Source organism: Lynx rufus, unplaced genomic scaffold (assembly GCF_022079265.1).
Source record: "Lynx rufus isolate CCGP_SWC_20201006 ecotype Redwood Valley unplaced genomic scaffold, mLynRuf1.p SCAF_19, whole genome shotgun sequence".
Taxonomy (NCBI): domain Eukaryota; kingdom Metazoa; phylum Chordata; class Mammalia; order Carnivora; family Felidae; genus Lynx; species Lynx rufus.
The window spans coordinates 25441383-25464000 of NW_025814833.1; the positions used below are offsets into that span (position 1 = coordinate 25441383).

The following is a 22618-nucleotide window of genomic DNA, read 5'->3' on the forward strand; positions in this document are numbered from 1 at the left end:
TGATAAATACTTGTGGAGGTGGAGTCAAATGGAACACTATCTGCCCCTCCCCCTTTCCCAAAAGTTGGAATTTTAGTTTCCAGGATCATGGAATTAGTAGACACCTTAAGTTGCAGCAGATGGAGATGTGACTGCCTAACAGAATACTCTTTGGTTAGTAAAACCCAAGAGTTAGGGGCGCCTGGATGGCTCAGTTGGTTAAGCATCCAATTCTTGATTTCGGCTAAGGTCATGATCTCACATTTTGTGAGTTTGAGCCCCACATTGGGCTCTGAGCTGACAGCTTGGAGCCTGCTTCAGATTCTCTCTCTCCATCTCTCTCTGCCCCGCTCCTGCTTGTGCTCTCTCACTCTCTCAAATTGAATAAACTTAAAAACACACACACACACACACACACACACACACACACACACACACAAGAGTTCTTGGGTTCCAGAGTTAGAAGTCGGGATGCGTGTCTATTGAAATTTGAAGAATAAATAGTTAGAAAAATCTAGCTTAAGGGACTCCCGGGTGGCTCAGTCGGTTAAGCATCCAACTCTTGATTTCGGCTGAGGTCATGATCTCAAGGTTTGTGAGTTCGAGCCCCGCATCCTGCAGAGCGCTGATGGTGCGGAGCCTGCTTGGGACTTTCTCTCTCTCTCTCTGTCTCTCTGTCTCTCTCTCTCTTTCTCAAATAAATAAATAAACTTAGAAAAATCTAGGTTAGAGTTAAAATTATTTTAAAATTAAAAATTTTTATCATGTTAAAGTTTTTCAAAGGAAGGCAATACTAGTTAGATTTTTGCTTTTCAGGGTTTACAAGGGGAGGAAGAGGTTTTTTGTTTGTTTGGTTCATTGGTTTTTTTGTTCATCTATCTCTGGGCCAAAAGGGGTGTGTTTATAACTCATTAGCTATTGGCCTCCATAAGAATGAATGCTATTTTTTATATTCTAATGACCAAATAAACCCTAGGGTAATCTATCTATCCATATTAGTTACTACCGATTCAGAAATCATGAATTTCACTTTCTTTTTACTAAGCCTGTTTATTCTCATATTACATGAATTAGATGAATGTGGTGTGAATGCACAATAGAGTAAATCATTAAACAGCCAGGCGCTCTGTGTCACACACTGTATTAAGTGCTGGAGATATAAAAATGAGTGACTCCTGCCATTAAGGAGTTCACAATCCCATATTGTACTAAAAGGGTGCAGGTTTTGTGATTAAGTACGTACAAGGTACAGATGGGGCACAGATAAACAAGTAGTCACTTCTGTCACTTTGAAGAGAGGCTACTGGTGTGAAGGAAAGGCTTCCAGGAGGAGATGATAGTGCCAGTAATTCCTATACAATTTACTTTTTTAAATTTTTTTAATGTTTATTTCTTTTGGAGAGAGAGAGGGAGCAAGGGAGGAGCAGAGGGAGGAAGACACAGAATCTGAAGCAGGCTCTAGGCTCTGAGCTGTCAGCATTGAGCCAGATATGGGGCTCGAACTTACAAACTGCAAGATCATGACCTGAGCCGAAGTTGGATGCTCACCTGACTGAGCCACCCAGGCACCCCCCCCCCCCAATTTACTTCTAAGTGTTAGCCATTACTCTCACACAATTATTTGATTCTTTGTGACATATTTTGCTTTTGCAGTCTTTCCTACAAAACTTATTTAGCGGGTCAGATTCTTCTTAGGAATCCTGAGAGGTTGCTCAGTCTCAATATGTTTAGGTCTCCCTCCTGATTCCCATAGCAGGCTTGGTTTAAGACAGCCTCAGGAATTTGCTGTTGTTGTGGTTGTGGTTGTTGTGTGTTTGCTCATTCTGGTTTATACTTTCTGGATTGAATACTGGTAATTCAAGACCTACTCTAGAGCAAATTTAAACCTTTGCTATTCTTAGGCACTTGTAACAGATAAGCTATTTTTGGAACTGACTTAACATATTAAATAAGTCCTATTTCAAATGGAGTTTTCTATATTATATTGAAACTGGGTACTGAAATGCAACTGACTGTTTTATTGGTTGCTTATAGCGTTTTTAATTAATGTTCAGTACTCTCGTGGCAAATGAATTATAGTTCTGTTTGTATAATTTATTTGTATGAGTTCACATTTTTAAAAAATTCCCCTCATAGTGTACATGTACCAGTCATCCAATAAGTACTTAATGTTTAAATAAATAAATCTGATTGTTTTGTCCAAATCTTGATTATAGAATGTTCTTAGACTGGTCAATGATACACAGCCATTATCTATGACGTCTTCATAAAGGATTAAATTGAAATTATTTTTATCTCCTTTACCCATCATTAATTAAAGTCCACAATGTGAAGGACTACTTTGAAGAAAATAGCACTTCTTGATAAAATTGTAGAAATTCACATTTGGCTGATATTAGTTATTTATATCCTGAATCTATTTACATTAAAGTAAGTAAATGTGTGTATTATCTCTGTACGCATGTTCATATATACAGACAAAGGGAAAGAAATAGCTTATGATTTTATAACCTTTTAATATCATTTATTTAAATTGACCAACTTGTTTGTTTTCAGTTTATATTAAAACATGGGACTTTTGTGGGCTTGCTTTTTTTTTTTTAAACTAAAATCACATCAAATATAACAAGGTTCTGTTTAATGCAGTCAATATAACTCAAGGCTACATCATCTAAGTATCATCAGGGAACTGCATTATCAATCGTTGTGGCACATCCTTCCATTTCAGATGACATAGGGGATTTTGTGAGTCAAGTTAATTGAGTAGAGTAGGATATGGGTTTTTCTCAGGTTGTCTTTACTCAGGATATCATACATAGCCGAGACCTCACTGTAGGCTGGAGGAAAAGTTCTTGCATTTGAGAGAAAATTATATGCTCTCTGAAACTGTATTCAGTTGTAGTGATTTCCTTGAAACATACAAAAATGTACAAGGTATTCATTTTGACTGAGCTCACTGTATAACTTCATTTTTAAAAACAAGAGTAAAAACCAGACAAACATCAGTATGACCACAGTATTTTGCTTTAATTTTAGTTGACTGCAGATTTTCTTGAGAGACAAAGTTAGTCTTTATGAAGAGTGCTAACATAAGCAAACCCTTCCCTTCTGATCTCATAATATTGGAAAAATCTTTTATAATCTTTAAATATTTTTCTAGTTCGATGTAAATCTTAAAGTGAAGCTCACTCAGGCATTGAATAGAATTTGAATCATGCCTTTATTTGCTGCTGAAAATCGCCTTTAGATTTCTGTTTATGTTAAGGAAATATGCCCCCCCTCCACATACCACCGCCACTGATATTTATCAAAAAAGAAAAAGGAATTGAGTGATTGAAGTAAAATATTCCAGAATAGAGTCTGCAAAATTTTGTGACCTTCTCACTGTTTTTCCTGAGACTTCTGTGTGTGTTTATTCCCAGTGTATGGTGAATGTTTCTGGAATCTTCTTTAGTTAAAAAAAATTTGGGGGGGAGAATTTTTTTATAAAACTTGAAGGAAATTGCAGAGGAAAAAATTTTCTCCTTCTTACAGTGTTTTTCCCTCAAAATAAATATAGCTTTGCACTTCACAGAACACACCTCTAAGGAGCCCCATATTAGATTCAGTTTAGCAGGCCTTTATTCATTTATTGAGTGCCCTACTATGTGCATTCATTTCAGTCTGCATACTTGCCCTGGTCAGTCTCATTTACTTTATCTTGACAATTTCTGAATTCATGTCTCTGGTTCTAGCCTGTCTCCTTAGCCCCAGATAGATATATCTAACTTGCTTCATATTACCCACTTATCTGTGGGTACATCAAGTACCATAACATGAATGATGGCGAGTAGCATTTGAACAAGAACTTGAACATGGTTTGGATGAGGGTGGAGTATAGACAAGGCATTCTAGTTTGGAAGAAAATGATTCAGGGGTAATAAAGCATCTGGCAAGATGATCTCTCCTGTCCCTTGCAGTTCTATAAAATTTGACATGCTGTTTCCTTTTTATTGTGGTAAAATATGTATCATAAAATTTACCATTATAATCATTTTAAGCCCACCGTGAGTAGCAGTGAGTATATTCATATTGCTGTGCAACTATCACCACCATCCGTCTTCAGAACTTTCTCATCTTCATCAGTCAAAACTCTGTACACATTTGGGGTGCCTGGGTGGCTCAGTCGATTAAGCATCTAACTTTGGCTCAGGTCATGATCTCACAGTTTGTGAGTTCACGCCCTACATGGGGCTCTCAGCTGTCAGCACAGAGCCTGCTTTGGATCCTCTGTCCCTCTCTCTGCCCCTCCCCTCCTTGCACACTCGCTCTCTCTCTCTCTCTCTCTCTCTTTCTCTCAAAATGAATACATAAACTTTGAAGAAAAAAAAGAATCAAACTCTCTACACATTAAACTATAACTCTCCAGGGGCACCTGGGTGGCTCAGTTGGTTGAGCGTCCGACTTCGGCTCAGGTCATGATCTCACAGTTCATGGGTTCAAGCCCCGCATCAGGCTCTGTGCTGACCACTTGCTCAGAGCCTGGAGCCTGCTTCAGATTCCGTGTCTCCTTCTCTCTCTGCCCCTCCCCTGCTCAAGCTTTCTCTCACTCTGTTTCTTAACAATAAATGAATGTAAAAAAAATTTTTTTAAATAAAAATAAACTATAACTCTCCATTGTCTCCTCACCACAGTCCTTGGTAACCACCAGTCTACTTTCTGTCTCTATGAATTTGACTACTACAGGTTCCTCATATATATAAGCAGAATCAGACAGCATTTGTCTTTTGGTGACTGGCTGACTTTAGTCATACAGGTTGGATTATGTGGTCAGTGCTATGATTGCTATGAGATGCACCGACCAGCCCATTTAATTCAACATATAGTTAATATCTAGTACCATAATCATCTCTCAAATACATACAGTGAATGTTTTAAATGGTTTTTTCCTATGAACAAATGAATTCCAAATTGCACTGTAGCCTTTCTGCCCGCTTTGGCCAAGTGTCTATTTTAGCACCAAACAGTGGGGTTCAGTAGGCCTCATGGGTTAACAGAGTTGATACTGCAGATACCAGTAATTTGTTAACATTAGGCTCCACGATCTCCCCAGCAAATAGTACAACTCTGGAGCAGTTACTCTTTAGGTGTTCGGAATTTCGGAACAGAGAGCCATTTCCTACCACCTGGCCACCCATATTGATGCAGAACTTTAAACGTACTCCTCCAACCCGCTGTTAATATGTGTGGATCATTTTGTAAGTGGAGAAGTGGACTCTTCCCTTCAGGGACTTCCTCTACTTCAATGTGCCGGCTGTGCAGTTATGGTTTACAGTCCCTGGCTCTTTGGGAATTTTAAACTGGTATGTAGATATCATCTCAGCCTTGTAAATTATTGAAAAGCAAGCCAAACATACTTATTTGCATTCTCCAGCACAAACATCTTTTCACAGAAATCAAAGGTTAGAAGTTGTAGTCCTCCAAAAGAATACAAACATAGAGTCTGGGCTTTTTTTGGTTTGGTTTGGTTTGTGATTGGCGTTTTCACTGAGCCCTGCTGTGGACCAGAAACCTGTAAAAAGAGCCTCTGTGGGCAAAGCTTCCTTGAGCAGGGAAGAGCCCCCACCAGCTCACCATTCCTGCCTGTGCCCACTCAGGCACTCAGACTGTGTAACAGTCTTCTGAAGGTCCAGATCTATGGCCATCCTCCAGTGAGGCTTGTCTTCCAGAAGCGGTAATCAGAAGGAAGCAGGCAGAAAATCTGTCTGACGGCTCTGGTTCCTTCCCTGCCCTGGTACCACCAAACAGCTCGCTTGCTAGGAGGAATGCTTCTTTTCAGATCTGGAAGTCGCTTAGTCATACCTCTAATAACATTTTACGCTTTCTATGAATACTCTTCAGTGAGGAACAGACAGTTGGTAAGTTTCCATTTTGGAATCGGTACCCCCAGAAAGGACACACATCATTTTAAACCTGGAAAACAGATGTTTTCGGTCATGTGGAACTACAAATCAGATAACCATCCAATAATAAGATCTTTTCATTTTTCTTTTAAATGTCAGGTGAATGGGAAGCATTCTGAATTCATAAGGTAGAATGTAGTACTTATTAGAAACAATCTTGTGGCAAAAGAAAAATTTCCCCAGCTACGCACTGCTGGGAGAGTCACTTTTTTCTTCTCTTGACAAAAATATAAAGACACGTCAGGTTTACAATTCTCAGGTTCCGAGTGCCTAATTTCTATACATAAAGACAAGTTACGTGAACCACGCCTAGAACTCCATTCCCCTCCCTGCTGTTATGGGGACGTATTTGCTCTCTTTTTGTGCCGGAGACACGGCCGCTAGCAAAGACTCTCAGTTCTTCCTTCAGTTCAGGCTGTGATAGGAGAGTGGACATCAAAACTGGGGGGAGGGAGATACGTCGTCACCCTCTCGCGCGCGCGCATCTTACATGGTGTCAGCATCCGGAAAGGAGGAATCCCTAAATCTCAATTTACCTGAGCCCTTCCTCCCCGGCCCCTGACGTTAGGCCACATCCCAGTACTCACACTGCAGTGTCACCCACCATGAGGTTACTGGGGGCCATTCTCTGCCATGATAAAGCCCCAGCCTCATGGACACATGTGGACGTTTTGAATGGAACTCCTGAGTACTTCCCAGGGATTTTAGAGTTTTAGAGTTTAGCTCGAGAATCCTCCTCCTACAGTTGGGGCTGTAAAGGTAAGAAATGTGTTCCTGACATCCCAGGGTGAAGCACAACACTGAGTGTGTTTTTCCCCCCAGAAACATTGTTATGATAAAAATAGTAGTTTGTTTCTCTGGCACTCCTCATGCTGTACTATGGATACCTTTGTGTTAAATTGTCTTTTTGTGGGGGGTTACCACCCCAGGAACCTAGACATTACTTCTAGGGGAAAATGCTTGCTTTCCAAATTCTAAACGCCTTACTTATAATGGACTTTTAAAACACAAGCCACTCACAACTTGGATACTTGCCAGTAGAGTAAACTCAACCGTTCTACTTACAGTCAATTCTGTGGTCCCACAAAAATTCAGAGAATACTACTGATGACATGGGGAGAGAAGTGTCCATAGTATTTCAAGCTAGAGCTGAAAGAAGAACAGATTCAATGGTTTATTCTGATTTGTATCTGATGGCGCTGAAGGGTGTCTGTGTACATGTGTGTGTATACCTGATTTGGAATTTATATATACTCTGCCGATGAGCCCCATTGCTTCTTGGACAATTTACAGTGACGTAAATTCCACCTGGAGTAATCATATGCTCTTTAAGCTACGCACTCCCTTTCTCATATCCATTTACCTCGGCAGTGGGACACGGTGGGGTGCGGAGGGAGAGGGACCCTAATTCTTTCTAAGCTCCACCTGTGTACCAAAAATGCCCATTAATCATGGCTGATGAAAGTGGGAAAGTACATGAAAACAAAAGCCAAAAACTGAAACAAGGCAAACTGTCTAGTGTGCTCAAACTCTAAAATCATATGCGAAAAACCCAGAAGCCCCATTTAAAATTTCTACACATCTACACACCAGGGGCGCCTGGATAGCTCAGTCAATTAAGTATCCGACCTCGGCTCAGGTCATGATCTCGCAGTTCATAGGTTTGAGCCCCATGTGAGGCTCTGTGCTGACAGTGCAGAGCCTGCTTGGGATTCTCTCTCTCTCCCTCTCACTCTCTGCCCCTCTCCCACTTCTGCTCTCTCCTCTCAAAATGAATACACTTTAAAATTTCTACAAGTCTCCACATACCTCCTCATTCTTTAATGTAACTATCTTTTCCTTTCAGTATCATTCAAAATAATAATTTAAGGCTATGGTTTATTTTTTCTGGGTTTTGTAACAATTTTTAATAGTTCAACAATTTTAAAAACAGTATTTATTTAGCTATATCACAAGCTAAATAGGTAGGGAGAAAGGTCAAGACTCAGAACTTTTATCTGTAATGCTCTGTGGGAAAATATATTCTGCGTTTCAAACAACTAATCTTAAACTTGTATTTTAGAACCAGTACATTAGTCTGTCAGATTTAATGTTTTATGCTACTATGTTATTTCGCTCAGGCTTGTAATGATTAAATTGTTTCATAACTTTACAGGGTTCAAAATTATGGATAATAATGGAATACCTGGGTGGTGGTTCAGCACTGGATCTTGTAAGTATTTTTAAATAATTACACACATACCTGTCTGTACTTTAGCTTTTTTTATTTTAATTGGAGTAAGCAATGGCTTTTGGGCAAGCTGAGCGGTTGCTTTAGATAATACATTCAAATTAAGGTCTCTATTCAGGACTATAGATTGAGCCGTATTGCAAGATTGGGCATATTGCTGACGTTTTTAGAGTATATATGAAACGCAAATAGCTTCATGAAATAAAGCTCCCCAAATTAGGACTGTGTGTGACCATTGCCATCAGTTTAGAGTTTTACTTTGCAGGCGTTTCCCTGAAAAGACTGAACGTTCTTGGCTTTTTGAAATATGTAATCCAGATAAGTATCACTAAAACTAGTTCTTGGGTTCTCACCAAGTGCGCCTGCAGACCCAATTCTCTGCAGAATTCTCTCTGCCCCTCTATAGGTCATTTGGAAATGTGATGGTACTTTTGGTTGTCATACTGACTTGGAAGTGTTACAGCCATTTTCGTGGGCAAAGATCAGGATGCTAAAATCCTGCAGTGAACAGGAAAAGTTCCACCCAATGAAGATGGGAACACACACATAAATTCCTTTGAGAAACACTGGTTGTTTTCCCCAAGTTAGTGTGATTCTGTCATTGCTGTTTTCTTCTCCCTTTTAAATCTTTATTAATATGGAGTTGTATTTAAAATTCAATACGAGGGGCGCCTGGGTGGCGCAGTCGGTTAAGCGTCCGACTTCAGCCAGGTCACGATCTCACGGTCCGTGAGTTCGAGCCCCGCGTCAGGCTCTGGGCTGATGGCTCAGAGCCTGGAGCCTGTTTCCGATTCTGTGTCTCCCTCTCTCTCTGCCCCTCCCCCGTTCATGCTCTGTCTCTCTCTGTCCCAAAAATAAATAAACGTTGAAAAAAAAAATTTAAAAAAAAAAAATAAATAAAATTCAATACGAATTACTAGAGGCAACTTGGTGTAGTAGAGATGGCCACTGGGCTGGCCTATGGGAGTGTGAGGTGATGGGGCGAGCGGTCTTCGTAACCGAATCTGTGACTGTGAACCAGGCACACAAATTTCTTACATTCGGATATCCTATAAAACAAAGAAGTTGCACTAAGTTATTTTTAAGTTCTCTTCCATGTTGAAAATATATACGGACCCTGACACAGGGCTCAATCCCACGACCCTGGGATCATGATCTGAGCCGAATTCCAGAGTCGGGCGTTAAACTGGCTGATCCACCCAGGCACCCCTCCATCTTGGATATTCTGTGACTTATATTGTCTTAGCATGCTCCTGGATTTAGAAATGATAAGAGTATGCTGTCTCTAAAAATAAAGTGTTTTGATGACTAAGATCATCAAGTAACATTTTAACTCTTATTTTTAAGTGGAGATGAGTTTCCCTAACTATAAGTGATTAAATATTTCTAAAGGGGTTTAATCCTCCCTGCCAATGGCTCCAAAGTTTCAAATAATCCTGTGAACAGAAATGACTCTAAGATTTTCTTTCCTTTAAACAGAACCATATTTAAAGCATTCTAAAGAAGTGGTAATTAAATTTGATAGAGAGTCTCATCTCCTTCTAGGAATTCATCTCATTTTAATCTGTTGCTGAGTTAGGTAATCCTTCCTTCTGTCTCATCTAATTCGTACATCCCAAAGCTTGAGTTCATTTTGTCTTTCTCCTCTCTAGTGATAGAACACAACTGGTATTTCTCTGTAGAATAATCCTTCATGCTTATGGAGTCAGATCTCTTTCTTCTGAAGTTAAATGGCCCCATTTCCATTTGTCTTGTCACATAGTTTTATTACACAATAGTTTTTTCATTAGCTCCACAAGAAGCGTCTCAACTGCTCCATGATCCTCCTCCTACCCTTTAAATATTCAGAGCTCTTTCCAAATTTATCATAGTTACCTTCTCTGGTCCCCCAAGGTGCTAACCATATGTCTTCCCTGTTTCGTGGGCATTGGCAAAGCTAGTGCACTGCCGTCAGCAGGATCAGCAATAGCAATGTTAAGCACTGGACGCTGGCCCAACCCTAACTAATAATGTGAGCTGTAGTAGTAGTTTGGTCAGTTTTATGTAATCTCTGAGTGAAGTCTCTTAATTTCATCCTGCCGTTCTGATCTCTGCCTAATAGAACAAATTGCCAAGTTGCATAAATTCAATAAACTTAAGATGTTTTTAGCCCTGTCGTAGCTAAAAATCAAGAGACCTACGTCCTAGACCTGGTTCTGCCGTTGACTAGCTGGCTAATAATGGACAAGTGATTGAACCTCTGTGCCTTAATTTCCTCACATGTTGAATGAAGAAATTAGATGAATGATCTCTCGAGGTTTGTGTCCCTAGCTCAAGAATTCAATAATACTGTGATTGAATTATAAACATTTAACTGGCTTTTGTAAGGAGGGCAAATGATGAGAAAATGTGCTGTTTCTTCTCCGTGTATAGTGCCGTACAAACAAATGCTATCATTTCGGGAATCTAAGAAGGATTGGGTTTGAGGGAGGGCACTGCTACCAGGGACAAGAAAAAACGACAGGGATGCTGAGAGGAGAATATTTGTCACTTTAAGATTTTATTTTTAAGTAATCTCTACACCCATCATGGGGCTCGAACTCACAACCCTGAGAGTCACATGCTGACTGAGCCAGCCAGGTGCCCCAATATTTCTCACTTTAAATTGGTGCCTAAATAATGGAATGCGATTATGACTTGTAATTGACATCAACATTTTATAGTGTATACTTCAAGATTCTCTCCCTTTCCTTTTTTTTTAACTTTTTTAATGTTTGTTTATTTTTGAGAGAGAGAGAGACAGAGCATGAGTGGGGGAGGGGCAGAGAGAGAGGGAGACACAGAATCCGAAGCAGGCTCCAGGCTCGGAGCCGCCAGCACAGAGCCCGACGCGGGGCTCAAACTCGTGAACCACGAGATCGTGACCTGAGCTGAAGTTGGACACTTAACCGACTGAGCCACCCAGGCACCCCGATTCTCTCCCATTCTTGAAAAAAATTAGTTATACATGAACAGACTCTGATTTTTTTAAATCATACCTCACTTCTTTCCAGTGGGAATTGCAGTGGCTTACAACAAAAACACATATGATAAGGTTAGGAGGATAAAATATGAGCACCAAAGACAAAAGTTGGAAACAATATGCTAACCGTAAGAGAAGGCACTGACATAACCTGCTGCATTAGGACCAGCTGAAAGTCACAGGAGTGGGGAAGATCCCCAGGCCCACAAGTATACAGTCTGTGAAAGAGCAGGTGACCCGCTCTTGCATGTCCTCAGTTGACAATAAGGCCAGTACACTGGCCCTGGAGGCAGAGATATTAGCTATTAGAGACACGGCACTGTCTTTGGCCACTGAAGACAAGTTCAGTTATGCACTCCAGGGACAGTGGACCAAGATCTCAGCGTTCTCTCTCTCCCAGGGAATAGCAATCTCTGTTCCATCTACTTTACCTCCTCTATCACTCCAGCTCCCTTTTTTCTCCTTCTCTCATCATTGTCGACATGGTTAATGATGCATTTTAACCACAAGGCTTGAAAGAGTTTTCTGTCTGATAATGCACCCGAAAAACCCAGCTGTACTACCCAGTTCCCATTGCCCTGCCATGGCTTCTCCCCGACTCCACCATCTTCCTCCAGTACCCAGTTAATTGAGATTTTATTTTTCCTGAATTTTAAGCTGGACCTAAATATACCAGATGAGCCAGTGGGTCTTGAGGACCTCTTCTTTGTTTGTTTTTACTTAAATATATTTTTTAAAATTCTGTATTAGGTAACACACTGGCTTATCCAGGCCACTTTCAGAAGCCCTTCAGAATGATAAGTAGTGTCCCTTATATATACCTTGCCCAATTTCTTTTTTTTAATGTTTATTTTATTTTTGAGAGAGAGAGAGAGAGAGAGACAGAGCATGAGCCAGGGAGGGGCAGAGAGAGAGGGAGACACAGAATCCAAAGCAGGCTCCTGGCTCCGAGCTATCAGCACGGAGTCCGACGCGGGGCTCGAACCCGCAAGCTGTGAGATCATGACCTGAGCTGAAGTCGGATGCTCAACCGACTGAGCCACCCGGGCATCCCAGACCTTGCCCAGTTTCTTAAGTGAGTGAGGGCATACCTCCTCTGGCCCTGTCAACATTTTCTGATCAGTGGTACCAACATTTGTCTTTAAATTATTTGGTAGTACCTCAGAATTTCATTGCCGGCAATCAATAAAATGCCATTTTCACCTTTGAGAACAACTTTAATCACTACTGTTTAAATAGAAACTTTTGGAGTGGAAGTTAATAGACTTATAAGTAAATAGATAATGTTACCTAGGAAAGGCACCTATTGAACTACGGGCATCCCTGGAGTATACTGTATATCCAGAACACAGCTAATATTTAGTGGTGAAACTGAAGTATGGGTTCTATTTTAAGCTGTTAAATTGCAACATGAAAGTGCCCTTTATTCAGAATAAATATGGCATTCATGAAAGATGAAATACACAAGGTGCCAAAGAGCTGTGAATCCCTCCCAGTGTGAGGCAGAGTGGGCGATGTTTGATTTTCACCACCTCCTCCCTCCTTCCAGCAAACAGCTCAACCTCAGCCCTGACTTCAGATTCCCACCCTTCCTGTAATAATATTGTACAGTCCACTGTTTGTGCTTTATGAGGTACCAGAATTTTAAAATAGCCATTTATTTTAAAGGGAGATTTTCAGATACTCCATTACAAGTTCTCCCGAAACCTGATCATTGCTTTCCTTGTATTCCAGTTGGAACTATTGGCTTTAGGACGGGGATGGGGAAAGAAAGGGGAAATGTGTTACATTTAGTTAAAAAACCATACCCCTTCATGATTCGATCTTTTTTTTTTTTTTTTTTACAATGAAGTCTGAACAGATTAATTGTTGTATTCCTGACTAACTTTTAAAATCTCAGCCTCGGAAAGGCTGCCTGCTTTACAGTGTTATTGAGATACATAAATGCTAAGAACTGTGCTGTGGCTGACCTGTACCATTGAGCTGAGTTGCTGCAGAAATCTTACAGACTTTTTGATCTCAAAGTCAGTTTAGTGTAAATAGTTAATCATTTAAATAGCAAATGTCAAAATTTAAGTAGCTGATTTTTTTTTTCCTAGCCAAAGAAAGAAAGAAAGGAAAAGAAAGCTAGTTCTGTCATTATTTAAGAGTATTTCTTAAATCTTTGATGTAAATATTTAAGAACCTCACGATTTGGAGCTAGTACATACAGAGGTAACACTGCTTGTATTATCTTTTGAGATTAAATCTAATCCATTTAAAAACCATTTCAGCCTTAACCATTTCAGACTTAACTTGTTTACTATCTTCCCTTACCTTTTTAATCTTTTTCTCCTTTGTTTAAATATTGGCTTAATAAGCAGAATTGCTTCATATATCTAAGTGATTCCCTTATTTCAAAGATCATATCAAGTTAGTACTTCATTGTTTGGAACTTATATATGTTTGTAAAAGTGTGTGTGTTTTCCCCCTAAGCTTCGAGCTGGTCCATTTGATGAGTTCCAGATTGCTACCATGCTAAAGGAAATTTTGAAAGGTCTGGACTATCTGCATTCAGAAAAGAAAATTCACCGAGACATAAAAGGTATACAAAAATCTTACATGAACCTGAGAAAAGTAGCTGCATTCTGAGGAAACTGAGCGTTTTTTGTTTCTTTTTTCCTCCTAGCTGCCAACGTCTTGCTGTCAGAACAAGGAGATGTTAAACTTGCTGACTTCGGAGTTGCTGGCCAGCTGACAGATACACAAATTAAAAGAAATACCTTTGTGGGAACACCATTTTGGATGGCTCCTGAAGTTATTCAACAGTCGGCTTATGACTCAAAAGTAAAGTGTTACCTGTACAAACTTTAGTGTTTAATAATAGGTTTTATAGAGCGTGCTATTCTATATAATAAACCGTCCCAGTTTTCCTTGTTTTAGAAGTATTTCTAAAGCTAGAGTTATGTCAAGTGTTACTGCTAAACCATTAGTTCCCTGGATGCTGATCATATTTGGACCTTATTCCCTTCAATGGCCTTCCATTCCACTTAGAATACAATCCAAAGTCCTTACTATCACATACATGGCTCTTGATGATCTGGCCCTTGTCTGCCTCCTCAACCTCATCTCTTATTACTCTCCCTCTATATTCTATCTGCTTTGGCCACAGTGGGTGCTATGTCCCACAAACATAGCAAGTACGCTCTGGCCTCAGGACCTTTGCACTCACCATTCCTTCTATCTGGAATAACTTTCCTCCCAATCAGGTCTCTGCTTAAACATTACCTCACAGAATAGTCTTCCCTAGCCATCCCATGTAAATTTGCAACCCCTTGCAATCATCCATTATTCCATGATCCTGATTTGTTATTTTCTTCATTGAACCTAGCACCATCTGACATTGTATAATTTACATATTTGTCTCTTCCGTTAGAACACAAGCCCCTTCAGAGCAGAGATTTTTGTCTGCTTTATTCACCACTGGAATCCTCAGTGTCTAGAATATGGTGCCAGGCAAAAAGTTAGGGAATTTGATAATTCTTTTTTTTTTATGAAATTTATTGTCAAATTAGTTTCCATACACCACCCGGTGCTCATCCGATAATTCTTTTTTTAAGTAGGCTTCACACCCAGTGCTGAGCCCAATGTGGGACTTGACCTCACCACCCTTAAGATCAAGACCTGAGCTGAGATCAAGAGTTAGACACGGAACTGACTGAGCCATCCAGTCACCCCAGGAATTTGTTAATTTTTTGAAATACATGAATTATATTAATAAAAATTTATTGCCATTGCATTTCTTGAGACACTTCATTTTTTTTTTGAGTTTGTTTATGTATGTATGTCTGTCCTTTCTGCCCTCAACTTGGGGCTTGAATCTACTACCCCAAGGTCAAGAATTGCATGCTCTTCCAGGTGAGCCAGCCAGGCACTCCTTTTAAGACACCTTTTTTAAAGTTTATTTATTTATTTTGAGAGAGAGAGAGAGTGAGCAGGGGAGGGGCAGAAAGAGAAGCAGGCTCCACACTGTCAGCAAGAAGCCTGACACCGGGCTCAACCTCATGAATCATGAGATTGAGATCATGACCTGAGCCAAAACCAAGAGTCACACGCTCAACCCACTGAGCCACCCAGGTGCCCCAGGACACTTTAATATCATATGACCCATAGGCTATTTTGTGGCAGTCTGCTGGAATGGAATTTCGAGGTAATATTTTTTTCTTTCTCTTACCTCAGGCTGACATTTGGTCATTGGGAATTACTGCTATTGAGCTAGCCAAAGGAGAGCCACCCAACTCTGATATGCATCCAATGAGAGTTCTGTTTCTTATTCCAAAAAACAACCCTCCAACTCTTGTTGGAGACTTTACTAAGTCCTTCAAGGAGTTTATTGATGCTTGCCTGAACAAAGATCCATCATTTGTGAGTATATATTGCTCTTACTACTATTTGTTTTCTATTATTAAAGCTATTTAAAGCAAATGTAGTTTTTCTACAGTGGGGAATACAGTGCATGGGAAAATTGTCTAAGATCCTTCTAGGAACCTGGTTCTCCCCCCTATCTTGCTAATTCTGTTCAGTTCTTAACAAGGTCCTTACTTCCTTTTCTCCTTGCCCTGTATCTTTTTCTCTTGCTCATGGCCCCTAGCTTCCTCCTTATTCTATTGATCATTTCCTATTTCAGCAGGAAGGAAATTTGAGAAATAAGGTTTCTGTTGTAGGATGTCACTATTAAAGCACACGTGTAACTATTCACAGTGATATTTATTCAACAGTGTTTTCATTTTTCATGAAAAGTTATGTGTGCCTTTCACTTGTTTCAAAATTTAACGTTGAGAAATTCCAACATGAAGTTGCATGTTTTTACTGATGTCTAGTGAACTCCACTCATTTACCTGGCAGATTTGATCACAGTTGCTTTACTACTTCAAAAATAAAGCTGCCTGGTGACTTCTAGAAGCTAGAAGTGTACAAGAACTAAGTTGTGATGTAACTGTTTTAAAATTGAGAATGAACATTCTGATATTGACAAAATACTAGGAGCGAAATATCCCCCACAGGATGTGGCATTTGTATTTAGGTGCAGTATGAATTCACGTGTGACGGGGAGAGGATTAATCTGGGGATCACGTGATAGGTGCAGATGATAATAAAAGTTTTAGCCTTGCTAGTTTTCATCCAGTTTTTTCAACTTACAGTAAATATAATAAAAGTATTTTTAAAGCACTATTGTGAAATGGTTGTAAATTTTTACTCCATTTTCAAAACCTTGCCACGTGTCTCTCTGCTTTGGAGAAGGCCCCACCTGCCAGTTTGCTGGTGGACAGGCCACCTTTTTGTCCATTGTGTTTGAACAAATTGGTACCAGAGTAGTAAATTTAATTTGGTTGCCTTGAGCCACTTCAAAGAGTAGAATTAGCCATTGCCCTACAGCATTTTAGCTGTCCTTGTGTCTGTAGACATACTTTTCAGACATACCTTTTCAGCTTAATAATGGAAGTTACTTTTTTTACCACACCTTGCAGTCATAAAGGGCCTCGAAATATTCATGTGACCTTCATATCTTTCCCTAGCGTCCTACAGCTAAAGAACTTCTGAAACACAAATTCATTGTAAAAAATTCAAAGAAGACTTCTTATCTGACCGAACTGATAGATCGATTTAAGAGATGGAAGGCAGAAGGGCACAGTGATGATGAATCTGATTCTGAGGGCTCTGATTCGTATGTACAAATCATTTCATTGTTATGTAGGTAGCCCGTTCGAATACTGCGTATCTTCTAACCAGTATCCGCTATGCTTTCTCTAGCATAAAATGGAAGCTGTATTTTCAATTTTTATAGTAGAAACTGTGAAAAGCTTTTAAAATCACAGTCTGTGCAGTACAATGAATTTAGAAACATGTTTTTTCTTAGAAGTGAATTGCTCTAGTTTTAAATGGTCTCGGTCTAACCCCTAGTGGATACTTGAGTATATTACAAAATTTTGGAACAAGATTCTATTAAAAGTGTTACATCAGTTTGCCCAAAGTGATAAAGGCTATGTCTTCTCATACTTTGGGGGAAACCTGCAAAATCCCTCTGGAGCACTGACTGCCAGGCCTTTCCCACCTCTTGGCCATGTCCTGAACTGTGATCAGACTGATATATTTAAGTATTCATTTATGTGTGATTTGGACCCTCCTAAAAAAGCTACACCAGTTTTTAACTGCAGCATTTACATTGACATCTTATCTTCTAAGTCCATAACTTAATTTAGACTAGGAAAGTCTGTGGGTTATACCAGAATTTTCTCTTCCACTTGATGAATTGGCACAAAGACAACACCAAATTTCTTTAGACAATACTCTCAGAGTCCTGCCTTTATGAGAAATTGCCCTACTTTTGAAAACAATAAAAAATACCAGGATGATTTTTGTGCCTTGTTGTAATGGTTTGTTGGCCTTAGCGGCCCATGAAAGTAGCACACGGAATGTTAAAAAAGAATCCAAAGGGGCGCCTAGGTGGCTCAGTCGGTTAAGCGTCCATCTCTTGGTTTTGGCTCAGGTCATGATCTCACGGTTTGTGAGTTCAAGTCCCACATCGGGCTCTGCACGGACAGTGTGGAGCCTGCTTGGGATTCTCTCACTCTTAAAATAAACAAACAAACAAACATGAAAAAAAATTTTTTAAAGAATCAAAAGCCACACTACAGGAGATCCTGATCCAGTCAGTGGGGAGGGGTGTGGGCAGGCCTTTCTATACAATAAGAGGTCTCCACATGTGATCGTGATGCATACTTCAGAGTTGAGAACTACTGCTCTTCTTCAAGTAAATTGTATCTACCTAAAACTGAGATCACATCCTTTTTTATACTATGATTTTTGTCTATATCGGGACAACTCTTCAGAGTGTGGCTGCATTGATTTGATATTTTCACCAAGCTGAATTATTTAGGAACTTATATTAGTATTTTGGGCAATCTCTTTAGGGAATCCACCAGCAGAGAAAATAATACTCATCCTGAATGGAGCTTTACCACCGTGCGAAAGAAGCCTGATCCAAAGAAACTACAGAATGGGGCAGTATGTTCATGGAGATAATCACTTACTTCCTCTTGATAGACTCTGTTGAACTACATAGTGAGATTACGATGGCCAAAAATTACTAGAATTTAATACCCCTAAGTTCCTGTCTACCTCCCAGTGTCCATAGTATGCTTCATTTGCCATTAGTTTTGAGCTAATTAAGTAAAGGTCATGGAAGTCATTTAAGTGGCCATTGGTATGTTTTTAAATGCATTTTACTTAGAGGTGCATAAACCCAGTGGAATTATGGATATCTATTGTAATCCCAGAAGTTAGAAGCCTTCTGGATGATGGATGGGAATTAGAAAGGAAGCCTGGAGACGTGCCTTATATTGGGTCTTTTGGGAGGGAGAATTCAAATTAGTGCTCCCTTGTTATGGAATAAGAAAAACATGAATGATTATTTTAATTTCATGTGTATAATCTAAATTATTTGTTCAAAGGAGCAAGATCTTGTGCAGACCCTGAGCTGTTTGTCTATGATAATCACACCTGCATTTGCTGAAGTAAGTATGGATTCATCATCTTTGGATATCTACACCAAGAAGTATAGTAATTTTAAATGTTATTGCTATTGATTCTTTCTCAGCTTAAACAGCAGGATGAGAACAACGCTAGCAGGAATCAGGCAATTGAAGAACTCGAGAAAAGTATTGCTGTGGCTGAAGCTGCCTGTCCTGGCATCACAGATAAAATGGTGAAGAAATTAATTGAGAAATTCCAAAAGTAAGCTTGAAATGTCATTTAAAATGTTTATTTTAACATTTTCTGTTGGGTGTTAGTTCGTGATGCAATAGAATTACCTTGATTCAGTCATTGCAATCATTCCTCATTATTAAGTCACTTCTTAAATAGTGGTATGCTTAAAACTGTTTTGTTTGTTGCCCATCTTAAACATTAGCTTTTGGAATTATTATCTTTGGGCATTACAAGGTCGTTTTCCACTGAATGAAATGGCCTGTTTTGTTGTTTTTCTCCTCTGCCTGCTAGCAGGAATATAAACAAAAGGTCGATATGGAGCATATTTTTATTTGGCTCCTTGTAAATACCATTTAGGAATGCTTTCATTCTTGCCGCTACCCTCATCACACTACTATTTGCATAGTTTCCAGTGCTAAAGTTTAACCCCTGTAAGAAAAGTTAAAGGAAGGATTTTAGGTAGAGGAGGTCACTGAAGAGTATAAAACGTCCTTATGATTGACTTCAGTTTCCACACTGTCTCTTGAGCTGTTGGTTTAACTTCGTTCCCATTCAGTACAGTTCGCACATTTCATTTGCAAATTCTCTTTTTATTTTTTTTATTTTTTAAAATTTTTTAATGTTTATTTTTCAGAGATAGAGAGAGATAGCACAAGTGGGGAAGGAGCAGAGAGAGGGAGACACAGCATCCGAAGCAGGCTCCAGGCTCTGAGCTGTCAGCACAGAGCCTGACGTGGGGCTTAAACTCACAAACCACGAGATCATGACCTGAGCTGAAGTTGGTGCTTAACCGACGGAGCCACCCAGGCACCCCAACAAATTCTCTTTTTAAACAAGACTTTATATGCATGCACAAACACACAGCTTCTTAGCTCAAACAAGTTATAAAGCAATACTAACTCTAGCCTCAATCCCATTATATCACTTCTCAGTGCATTTTTCTTTTTTTTTTTTTAATTTTTTTTTTAGTTATAGTTTTTAAGAGAATGAGCGGGGAGGGGGCAGAAAGAGAAGGCGGGGTACAGAGGATCTGAAGTGGGCTCTGTGCTGACAGCAGAGAGCCCAATGAGGGGCTTGAACTCACGAACCGTGAGATCATGACCTGAGCTGAAGTCGGACGTGTAACCAACTGAACCACCCAGGTGCCCCTCAGTACATCTTTCTACTTGTTTTTGTATTTGTGATGCCACTGGGATCAAATTGGAACAAACTATACAGCCTATAAACCATATACTCTGATGGATCTTCTCTCGGATGAAGCCTACTTGTACAGATAAACTGAAGCTCCTCTTAAAAATCCCATAGATTTGGGGCACCTGGGTGGCTCAGGTGGCTGAGCGTCTGACTCTTGGTTTCAGTTCAAGTTGTGATCTCACAGTTTGTGAGTTCGAGCCCCGCATCAGGCTCTGCGCTGACAGTGTGAAGCCTGCTTAAGATATTCTCTCTCTCTCTCTCTCTCTCTCTCTCTCTGTCTCTCTCTCTCTCTCTCTCTCAAATAAATATTTTAAAAAATCCAATAGATTTTCATGGACAACTTCCCACTCTTTTCCAATTTGCAGACAAATCGGTTGGAGGTTGTAAAATCAGATACAGAAGGGATTTTTGAACTGCTTTGTATTTTAACCTCTACATGAGGAGATTCAGTAAGAGAATTTGGTTTGCTGAATCAGTTCCTCCATTGCAGAGTTCACACAGCTGAGAAATATAAACATACATAGTTACGTATCCGTTTACGTTTTTCTTCATTTTATAGGTGTTCAGCAGATGAATCCCCCTAAGGAACTTCTTATTATTGGCTTCTGTTTCATACGGACTCAGAGAAACCCACCAAAGCTACTTAAAGCTTAACAATGCTTAACTCATGAGCTCCATGTGCCTTTTGGATCTTTGCAACATTGAAGATTTGGAAGAAGCTCTTCAACTATTTTGTGATGGTGTTTATCATTTTATATCTTAAAGAGATTATTTTGTAAGGAATAACTTTTAATACTGTAGTTTCACCTGTATTCTACTAAATGTTGCGATACAGTTTTGCTTTTAGGTATCATTATTAAGTTACTGGGATGAATACCTTTCATGTTTTGATCTTTAGTTAACTGTGCACCCAAGAAACATACAGGTCTTTCAAAGTCATCCTAAATATTCAACTTTTGTAAATCATCAAGACTCAAAACACTTTATCTTTTAAACCAAGCATTTTCTAAAAATGACTATTGGTGGGGAGATGGAAACAGGTCATATCTTCTTAGGACAGAAGTTTTTAATAAGCTCTTGGCAATGAAACCTGGAAAAGTATTGACTCTTACACAAAATTGGTATGATATCCCAGGCAGCTCAATGACGATCACATTTGAGAGCCCTGTGTTTGAAGCATTTATAGGCAACATGTAGCAACAGTATTTACCTTCTCTTTTAGAAGAGGCTATTAACCCTCATTTAACATGGTTGAAAATTTAAAGCAATACTAATTAGCCAAGGATGGGTTTTTGGCAGTACTGGAGGAATTAGGCTTCGTTTTTAAAATCTTCGATTCATATTGCATATTTTATGCTTGGATTTGGGGGGCTTAAAAAAAAGCTGATAATCATGTGATTAAATACCTGATCAACAGGTAGGAATATAATTTACACCAGCATATTTTTGTCATGGTAGTAAAATGTCCTATAAACTATTTATACTTTTTTTGTTCTTCATAATTATTTAGTACATAAGCATCGTTTGTTCATTTTTGAAAGGGTATTTAAATAAGCATTTTTTAGTTCATATGAAAATAACCATAGTACAGAATGATCTGTGTCCGTACAATGTTAAGTTAGACTGTACAGTTAATTAGCTGTTATATTTATGGTACTGTTACATGGGGTAATACCTTTTTTCTTTTAAGCCCAATATATATATTATGCCTGCCTAAGTTTTGAACTGGGGCTATATTTTCAGTAGTTGTAGAATTATTGGTATTAATTAGTTTTGATAGTTAACGTCTGGTTTAGATCTGCACAATTTGGTTTTTGCACAGAAATCATTTCTAAAAACCTGAATAATTGCCAAATATTAGAAGAAAGACGTTCTTCAAGAATACAGGTTTTAGTCAAAGTGGCCATTACCTCCTCTTTTTCTGTAATAATACAGACACTTGAATAAGTTGTGGTCATGTCATATGCCAAGAAAAATCTTTTCATTGGTGCCTATACTGTAACAATTACTTTTAACACATTGTATTTTGAAGTAATGGTTCAGTTGAAATGTTCACCTGCTATGGAACTGAAAGTCAATTACAGTTTATAACCTATAGAGGTCTAGGAATAATTTTGCAACTCATGTCATGGGTTAAATGAATATTTTTGTAAAAGCAAAGGTAATAAATTTATAAATTGATTATTTGAAACTTGACAACACAGCCACATCATGAGTAGGAATTATATTGCTTATTCATTATAGTTACTAGTCCTATAAACTGTTTCTAGGTGAAGCATACTCCAGTGTTGTGGGGGGGGTTAAAAATAAATATTTAAATTTCATGGTCCTCAGTGTATGTTTTCTCCAGGGGGGTTATGGTGTCATATTTTAATTATTTCAAATTTTTTCTCCTTTGCCCTTTAATTTGCTGTTGGAAATTTAACACCAACGTCTCCATTGGAAACTAGAAGGTATTCTTCATATTTAAACATTGATTATAGCTACAGTGAAGATATGCCCCCCTGTCATGACGAAATTATTGAG

General features: G+C 39.1%; 1 protein-coding gene across 2 annotated transcripts in view; it reads left to right on the top strand.

Moving 5' to 3' along the window:
- Nucleotides 1–22421, top strand: part of STK26 (serine/threonine kinase 26) — a 54462-nt gene extending 32041 nt beyond the window's left edge. Inside the window, exons 4-12 of one of the 2 annotated variants that reach the window (XM_047081951.1) lie at nt 8077–8133; nt 13628–13736; nt 13821–13978; nt 15371–15556; nt 16708–16856; nt 18103–18196; nt 18643–18705; nt 18789–18925; nt 20652–22421. In XM_047081951.1, the coding sequence (XP_046937907.1) occupies nt 8077–8133; nt 13628–13736; nt 13821–13978; nt 15371–15556; nt 16708–16856; nt 18103–18196; nt 18643–18705; nt 18789–18925; nt 20652–20676 (978 nt within the window). In that variant the 3' untranslated portion in view covers nt 20677–22421. The remainder of the gene's footprint in view (nt 1–8076; nt 8134–13627; nt 13737–13820; nt 13979–15370; nt 15557–16707; nt 16857–18102; nt 18197–18642; nt 18706–18788; nt 18926–20651) is intronic. The other variant, XM_047081952.1, reaches the window with a different exon arrangement.
- The last annotated feature ends 197 nt before the right edge of the window (nt 22422–22618 follow it).